This window comes from Lates calcarifer, linkage group LG10 (genome assembly GCF_001640805.2).
Source record: "Lates calcarifer isolate ASB-BC8 linkage group LG10, TLL_Latcal_v3, whole genome shotgun sequence".
NCBI classification, from domain to species: Eukaryota; Metazoa; Chordata; class Actinopteri; family Centropomidae; genus Lates; species Lates calcarifer.
In genome coordinates this window covers 112,833-122,349 of record NC_066842.1, presented here as the reverse complement: position 1 = coordinate 122,349, position 9,517 = coordinate 112,833, and the positions used below count along the sequence as shown (strand labels likewise).

At 45.7% G+C, this 9,517-nt stretch overlaps 1 protein-coding gene across 1 annotated transcript; it reads left to right on the top strand.

Moving 5' to 3' along the window:
- Positions 1 to 486: 486 nt before the first annotated feature.
- Positions 487 to 8,724, top strand: LOC108891747 (fibroblast growth factor receptor substrate 2). Its single transcript, XM_018689055.2, has 7 exons — positions 487 to 894; positions 3,097 to 3,185; positions 3,263 to 3,354; positions 5,501 to 5,687; positions 6,398 to 6,532; positions 6,908 to 7,071; positions 7,216 to 8,724. Exons 3-7 carry the CDS (start codon positions 3,289 to 3,291, stop codon positions 8,269 to 8,271), a joined length of 1,608 nt encoding a protein of 535 aa, XP_018544571.1. The 5' UTR covers positions 487 to 894; positions 3,097 to 3,185; positions 3,263 to 3,288; the 3' UTR covers positions 8,272 to 8,724.
- The last annotated feature ends 793 nt before the right edge of the window (positions 8,725 to 9,517 follow it).

Genomic DNA, 9,517 nt, shown 5'->3' with positions numbered 1-9,517 from the left:
TTCTCTGCTCCCTCTCTACAGGAAGTCTCTGAAGTTTCTGACCGCAGCTCATAAACGTCTGTGAAGTTGTCAGATCTTCCAGAAACTGAACCCAGGTCAGATTCATCTGGTGACCCTTCAGAAGGGCCAGACCCTTATGTTGGGAACCAGTAGGCTAACCTAACCCTACCTGACATAGGTGAACCAGCTCCACCTGCAGTAACATGCTGCTAATCAATGATCTGATCAGAGATCAGTCACAGGTAACAGTTACTGCACAGTGAACTTTAACTACAGCTGGTCTTTTACTCGTGCTGTAGTATTTTACTCTCTGGTATCAGTACTTTTACACTGACTGAACACACACAGTATCGTCAGTACTGTATAGTACGTTCAGAGTACTCTCTGTATTTCAGAGTACAGTGTTGTATGTTCAGTATGCCCCCCCCCGCCCCCCCCGGGTGTCCCGTTCTGTACGGGCCGCGCATGCGCGGTGCGGCGGGGGTTCAGCACATTGGAAGTGTCGGAAGTTTAGCAGTAGTGATTTAGCCCGACAGGCTAACAGCGGAGACTCGGTCCCATCGTCAAAAACTTGGTTTTCTGCCACAAAGAAGTGCGTTTGGACGGAGCCTCCCATCCCGCAGTGAGGCGCGAAGGACTATCGATGGATATGAACCGTTTTTCGCACTTTGATTGGCACAAACAGGAACGTTAGAGAGCTTTGAAAGAAGTTGTGATTGTTTTTTGGCGCTCTGGCAGCGCAGAGGAAAGATGGAGGATCTGCGGGTGTAAGCAGCGGCTAAAGCTAGCTGGCTCCTCCGTCTGCTGCCAGCGTCGGTCCGGAACAAACCTGAGCTGCTTCTCCGCTGTGTGGAAAAGTCTGGATACCTTGGTTGAACAGGCCGGCAGTACCTGGTGAGTATGGGCAGGTGAAGTGAGCTGAATTTCCAGATTTGTTTAGGGGCTAGCGGGCGGAGAGCGTCGGGTGAGGAGCTAACTGTAGCCTCGGAGCTAATCAGCAGAAATGAGCGTTAGCTTTTTGAAGCTTAGCTCCGAGCTAGCTGCCATTACACACAGTTAGGTGACTCACACACTCTTCTGTCAGTTAGTTAGAGTTAGTCAGCAGCTGCTCGGTGTGTCTGGGTTAGTTAGTTAGTTAGTCAGTCAGTTAGTTGGTTGGTTAGTTGGTTAGGGAGACAGACTCAGGGTAAACACCCAGACTCGGTGAACTCGGTCTGTTCAGTGTCAAACTATATTAAAGTTTCTAAACTGAAACCATCAGAGTTTGTGTGGTGACAGTTTGTGTTGTTTGTTGGGTAACATGATGAAAACAACAACAACAACAACAACAACATCATCAAACAGCAGTGACAGATGAACACACACTGAGGTTTCATGATTATTCACTGAGAAAAACAAGACAGGATAAAACTGCAGCTAACTGTTTTTAACATCGAGTAATCAGCTGATTCTGAGTTAATCGATTCATCATCTAGTGAATCCAGTGTTTTCACCTCTGGTTTGAACCAAATCTTCAGTTTAGTGCAGAAACAGACAAAAGCAGAAGCTCGTATAGAAATATATCATCATATGATCTGTATAAAAATCACTTAAACAAGTAATCAATGATGTTAAAGCAGATAAGTATTGATCTGTTGATCAGTATAAAAGTTCCCTGTAGAAACAGAAACATATGGAACTTTCACAGAGAAAAATAAATAAAATGATTTTGATATAAAACTAAAACCTGTGATTCTGATTCTCTTCAGCTTTTCTTTGTTTCTGTCACTGATCAATCAGAAAAACGATTGATTAGAGCTGAAGCTAGTGATTGTTTTCATGATTGTGTTTTCTGCCAGTTCCTGATCAATTGTTGGATTGAACATCAATAAATTATTTCCTCTTGTTTAAAATAAGAAAAGCAGCAAATTTTCACCTTTAACAAAATAAAAAAACACACTTTAATGTGTGTTCAAGTATTAAAATCAATGAATCAGTTTATCAATCACTGCAGCTCTGAATTAAGATTATAGAGTAAATATCTGTTTCAGTTTGTTTCTGTTAAACATGTTGATTTCTTCTGTTTACAACATGAGAAATGACTTAATTCTCTGGAACAAACTTTTTATTCAGACTGAAACTCAGTGAATCAGTGACAATTAATCAATTACCTGATGGTAAGAAACATAATCAGCAGCTGGTTTAATTATCAATAATTATTATAATTGTTTTTAAACTAGAAATGAGAGACATCAAGTTGATTGTGATGATTATTTTCTAATGAAGTTTAGTTTGTAAAACGTCAGGAAATAAGACAAGTGTGAAGCTGACACATTTTTCTATTTAAGTTAAATATGTTTAATATAATGAACAGAATAAGATAAGATAATCCTTTATTAGTCCCACAATGGGGAAATTTACATTGTTGCAGCGGAATAAGTGATTGAAAAGACATAAGTACGAGTAAAGGCAAGATAAAAACAAGATAAGGCTATAAAAATATACACAACAGTATAAACATTAGAATGTAATAGAAAAAATATTAACAGAAGAGCAATAATCACAGGACTTTATATATAGACAGAAAATTAACTAAATATCAATTAGTTTTCAGCTTGAATCCAGTCTGAGGACATGATGTTTGTGTGAAAAGTTTTTATCCATCACTGGAAGTAACTTTCCCTCCATCACTGTGACAAACAGCGTAACAGACAAAAAACATTCAACACAAAGTGATAATAATCAAGAAAACATTGTGCACACAAGGACGAGTCCAAGAAAGTGTCAGAGATAGAAAAGGAGAAACTTTCTAACTAAACAGGAAGTGAAATATTTAAGAGTTGAGTGTTGTGAGTGAGGAAAATCTGTTGCAGTGAACATGTCATGTGAGTGACTTGAAAAATGTGAACTATAGTCCTCAGTGAAAAACACAGTGATCAGTTCCTGTAGGAGAATCTGTTTATTATTGCTCAATCACATCAATCACCTGGAAAACATCAGGAAACAGAGACATGAGTTTATCAACCAACAACAGCTGATTGATTATTCTGTGTGTGTGTGTGTGTGTGTGTGTGTGTGTGTGTGTGTGTGTGCGGTGTGTGTGTGTGTGTGTTGCAGAGCTGCTGTTCATGTTTGCAGATCTTCTAAAGCATGAGTGTCCCTCAGGCTCTGAGGATGGGACCAGAGCTACTGGAGGCAGGATCTAGGTGAGCTGATGTCTGAACTGGAGCCCCCACCCCACCCCACCCCCAGGTCTTTCACTGCTGTGTTTCCTCTCTCACAGACATCACATGGTGCTCTGAAGAAGCCATGGGTAGCTGTTTAAGCTGTCCAGAGAAAGAGTCAATTCCAGATAATCATCAGAGTAAATTCAAGGTGAGTTCGTGCCCCGGCCTGTTTCAGTTCAGTCACACCCTGGATTATTCACTAATGACTGTGGTCGGACCGTTTCACAGACTCTGCTCCTCTCTCCATCTCCCACAGTGTTTTTCTCTCTGTCACAACTTCAACAGTTGATTATCTTTTCTCACTCTGATTCTTTGTCGGAGCGTTGGCTCGTTTCAGGTGATTGGCGCCGTCCTGAAGCTGAGAGCTTATTGGTCTGCAGCTCCTGACACATTCAGGGTGGAGCTAGAGGCATCATTTAATTAGGTCACATCCCACGCAGAATTAAAAGTTATTAAGTGTTATTATACAGAGTTAGAATATAAAACAGGTTTCTGATCTGACTAATTAGACTGAAAGACGTCTGACATCAGAGGTCTGAACTACGAAGAGAGGTGAACCTCCTCTGGTTTAACTCAGGTTCTCAGGTAAAGTCGGGGTTGACAAACCCTGACTGCCTCGATCTGTGTTAAACGCTACGACGGTGGTTCAGATGTGGGTCAGTTGAGTCGGTGTGAACTTAATCAGAGTTAGTGCGTGTTGATTAAAGGGGCGTGCACCGTATCTCTCAGATGAAAAATTAAGTAAATTACCATGGCAGCAGACCTCAGGTAAAACATATCCACCTTTCGTAGTACAGGTTAATCAGGAAGTTACACTTGACGTCACTAAGTTACTCCTGAACACTTACTCTGATAAGACAGTAACCTCGCTTCGTAGTACAGGCCTCAGTTCATCTGGAGTCATGGTTTAGTCTGAATCTCAACCTGCAACAGTCCAGAGACTTTCTAATGACATCAACCAGAACACAATCAGAACGACCGTTTCAGATCTTTTTTTCAAGGATCTACCTGTAAGTTGTTGCTATGGCTACATAGTTAACATTAGTATTAGCAGCTGTTTACTCAGTCTGAAGAAATGTCGTGAGTTCAACATCAAACTTCATTTCTTTACTCTCCAAGAGCTACAACAGCTGTCTCCAGAGGTGGAAAACAACAACGTTAAATGTTGTTTTGATTTTGTTTCTATTACTTCTCTTTTACTGCAGTTAGAATGCTAACCAGCTAGCTCCAGCCTGTCTCATCACTTTCTGATTGTAGCGTCCAGTCTGCTCAGATAACGTATTCTAACCTCCTGTATTAACAATGGCTGAGGCTAAGCTCCACCTGCTCCACCCGCTACACCGGACAAACAGCTGCTTCAACAATGACTGAAGTTTGCTGACTAACAGAATGACTGCAGATTATTTTTGTGGATTCAGTAACATTTAAGAAGAAATATAATTAATAGTTTTATTTGTTTGTTTATTTCTTTTTTCTAGCTTAGCAGGTGCTGTATATACACACAAATATATATATATATATATATATATATATATATATATAGTGTAAATGGTGTTTGTTTACCAGGGCTGTAATGGTGCATCGATTTACATCAGTTCATTGTTCCAATGATCAATGATCCTGCAGCATTGATCCAAAATGCAAACATCGATCAGACATTGTACATGTTATTACGCCCCTCGCTCCCCTCCTCCTCACAGACGTCAGCTGGTTTCATCACAACTTTTATTAAATGTGATAAGACAGGTCACTGTGGGCTGCAGCCAGTGCGACAAAAATAACAAAAACTGAACGTTTTCTCCACGACCTACATCGGCCCAAAGCCCCGCCTCCATACCTGGCTCCCAGCCAATCACAGGCAGCTGATATGACAGACAGGCTTCACTGAGTGAGCTGGAAATGTTCATTAACCCTGGAATAACAGAACTTCAACTAAACAGTCTGAAACAGAGTTTCTTCACTAACATAATGTAAAACATCACAGTCCACCACAATATAATCATTTGTAAAACATGCCTTTATTCTGAAATGTCCGCATCACGTCTTCCTCCTCCTCCTCGTCCTCCAAACAAACTGTGAGTGGTGATCTGATGAGGAAAAATGAAGGTGTAATGTGAAACTATGACACAGGAAGACTGAACTACCTCAATTATTATCACCAAGGTCTAAAAATATTTAGTTTCAGGTTTGCACAGTATCCTGCTGTAATCTTACAAACAGGAATTTAATGTCACCTGTCTGTGATCCAGGTGTACAGTCAGCTGTCTCTGACCGTCTCCTGTGTTTCGGTGCAGGTGATCAACGTGGACGACGATGGGAACGAGCTGGGCTCAGGTGTGATGGAGCTGACCGACGCCGAGCTCGTCCTCCACACCCATCGCCGTGATGACGTCAGGTGGCCTTACCTGTGCCTACGGCGCTATGGCTACGACTCCAACCTGTTCTCGTTTGAGAGCGGCCGCCGCTGCCAGACGGGCCAAGGTACACATTCACCTGAGATACTGTACGACTGTTTAACCTCCAGGGAACACACTGAATCTGAGAGGAAATAAACTCATATAACAGCACAGTCAGCTGCACCTGAACCACACTTGAACACTTCCTGATGGTGAGGACGAGTCGAGACGTTCTCTGACTGTGCTGTGTGTGTGAGAGGAAACGCCAGAGAACATCTGGACCTGATCCTTCAGATGTTCTCAGGTGTTCTGAGAGGAGGTGGAGGCAGGTGGAGAGAGATGGGGTTTGGGAGGGGGTCAGTAGGTCCGAGGGTCTGGTAAGTCTGAGACCTTGCTGTGTTCCCCCTCCCCTTGCATACCCCCTCCTCCCCCCGCATACCCCCTCCTCCCCCACAGTACTGTGACCTGACCCTGAGCAAATCCTGATCAGATGAGTAGTGTTGATCAACTGTAGATAGATGTGTTCAGGGGTTCACAGCCGTGGTCGTGTTTCTCTGTGTTCAGTCTCTGTGTTCACCTGGTTTTACCTGGACCTCCTCACATGTCCTCTGACAAACACCTGAAAACACTGACAGGGCTGATCCATCACGTCAGAGTCAGAGAGACAGGTCAATGAGACAGGTCAGAGTCAGTGAAACAGGTCAGTCAGAGAGACAGGTCAGAGTCAGGGAGACAGGACGTCTTTACTCTTACTGTTGTTGTTGAGTCAACTCAGGTGAAACTTTGTGTTTTCAGGTATTTTTGCCTTCAAATGTTCTCGAGCTGAAGAGATCTTCAACATGCTGCAGGAGGTGATGCACAGTCACAGCATCAGTGTGGTGGAGGAGGCGGTGCTGGAGCCAAACCACCAGGCTGCACACACTCCTGCAGGTATACACACACACCTGACACACTCTTGCAGGTATACACACACCTGACACACTCCTGCAGGTATACACACACACCTGACACACTCTTGCAGGTATACACACACCTGACACACTCCTGCAGGTATACACACACACCTGACACACTCTTGCAGGTATACACACACCTGACACACTCTGCAGGTATACACACACACCTGACACACTCTTGCAGGTATACACACACACCTGACACACTCCTGCAGGTATACACACACCTGACACACTCCTGCAGGTATACACACACACCTGACACACTCTGCAGGTATACACACACACCTGACACACTCCTGCAGGTATACACACACACCTGACCCCCCCGCCCCCCTTGTGTCCTCAGCTCTGGGTTACTCGGTGCCCACGGTGCCTAATGGTGTGACCAGGATTCCCTCTGTGGGTGAGGCACCGTCTCACCCCTCCACCCGTCACCCGTCTGTGGCGAGCACCCGTCTGCCGTCAGTGGGGGAGGAGTCAACTCACCCTCTGCTGGTGGCTGATGAAGCGGTGAGAGATGATCCGATCTGTTCCTAATAATCTGATCAATAATCATGCTCAGATCGGGGGGGTTAAAATGTGATGTAATGTGTATTGATCAGTGGCGATCAGGTTGTTTCAGTGGCGACAGAACTGACTCCTGTTTCTGTTCAGGTTCACACCTATGTCAACACCACGGGGCTCCTGGAGGACCAGCCCAGCCCTCTGACCGTCACCACCCCTTTGGAGAGCCCCACCTCTCCCCAGTCCCAGTGTCCTCCCACCCCCCCGCCTCCTCCCAGGCTCCGCACCGAGCCTCTGGCCCTGCCCCCGGCTCCCCAGACGGAGCCCCAGGTGCTGCTGGAGCCTCAGGGGGTGCGCTTCGTGCTGGGTCCCACCCCTGTTCAGAGGCAGCTGATGGAGAAGGAGAAGAGGCAGCAGGAGCAGAAGGAGGCCCAGGAGCCGCAGGAGTCAAACGGCCACGCCGAGGCCCCCGCTGAGCCTGAGCCTGCCCCCCCGCACTCCAATGGCTCCTCCTCTTCCTCCATTCCGTCGACGGCTCCCCGCCGCCATCGCCCACCCCCCCTCACCCCTGACCTGCAGAATGTCAACAATTCGGCCCAGCGGCGCACTGCCCTGCTGGACTATGAGAACCTGCCGGCGCTGCCGCCGGTGTGGGAGGCGAGGAAGCCGAGCTCAGAGGAGGAGGAGAACAGCTGTGGCCTGAAAACGCCTTCGCTCAATGGCTACAACCACCACCCCCACCACGGCCTGCTGCACCACTCCTACTCCCATCCCCTGTCTGCTGCCCTCGAACCCTCGCACAACTACGTCAACACGGAGAACGTGACGGCGCCGCTCAGTGCCCACCGGCCAGACACGGCCCGGCGCCGCACCGACGGACCCACCATCTTCAACTTTGACTTCCGCCGGCCGCCGCTGCCGGGTCACCCGGAGCCACCCAAAACCCTCAACTACATCGAGGTGGAAATGGATGGCGGTGCCGGGAACAAGGGCGCCTCAGACGGCAGCGACCCCCACACGCCCCGCACCCCCACGTCACCGCTGCCTCCCACCACCCCCACCCGCCGTACCGAGCTCTATGCCCTCATCGACATCGAGCGCACTGCCGCCATGTCCAACCTGCAGAAGGCCCGGCCGCGAGACGACGGCACGTCACGCAAGACGAGACACAACAGCACGGAGCTGCCCACCAAAAGCACTGTGTGACCCCCCCAGCGTCCTGTTACCCCCCACGGAGCTGCTGCCCGTCCTGCCCGGGACGCAGCCACAGACTCCACCTGAACCCACATGACTTCCTGCGGTCACCTGCTCAGGTCGACCCTGAAGAATGAACATGGTCATTTAGCAGTTTATCCTCTGATACCTCTGATAAGTCAGTGCAGAGTGACGCCGACGACGCCGATGATGATGATGATGATGATGATGATGATGATGATGATGATGATGTTGATGTTGATGTTGTTGTTAATAGACTGCATTCCTCCTCTTTATATGGTACAAATCAGTATTACTGAACAAAGCATTCCATTTAGCCTTTTTATATGATTCACTACATGCTGCTGTAATTCAGTATCTAAGGACCACATGGTACACCACATTATGTTTCTGAGTATGTACAGTAGATCCTGGCACAATAAATGTCTGTTGTTTTTATTTGTACTCGGTGGAGACGCCTCCGTCTCTGATCTCACCCTCATTCCTTCAACACAGTAAAGTTAAACAGTGACTGAGGTCACAGTGTTCAGGTTTAAGATGATGAAATAAAGAATATAGAGGATTTTTTTTGGGGGGGTGCGGCGGGTAAAAGAGAAGAGAAAACAAAAAAAAAAAAACCCAGACATTTGAAGCTTTAACCTGCAAATAACCAACATTTATTATTATTACTGATTAATCAGCTGATCAGTTTCTTGATTGATTGTTTTTAAATCTCTAATGTCTCATTTTGTCCAAACAGTTTAAATATTCAGTTTATTATCATTTAAATCCAGAAAATCTTATCTCAGTTAAAAATGACTCAAACCAGGAATCAATGTCAGAATATCTCCTGGTAAATTTTTGATTGGTTGATTGATTGATTGATTGATTACTCAGCGCAGCTCTGATCTGAGAACTTTTATTATTCTTTTCATTTTATATAAATTTTAATTATTGATCAGTTCACACAATAAACAACAGAGTAATTAATAATGAAACAGACATTAATTGCAGCTCTGCTCCTCAGATCAATACCACTCATATCTCTTAGCTTACCTTAGTTTAGCTTAGCATAAAGACTGGAGTGTCCCAGCTGATCACTGATCAACATGTTTGATTAGTCTGAACAGGAGATTATCTGATGGATGAAGGTTCAGGTTGTTGTATCAGAGTGTTGTACAGTTTCAGCTCAGGTGTCATCTCAGGTGGTTTTACAGATCTGAGCTGATCGGGACTCAGCTGTGATGGTTTGTGTTGG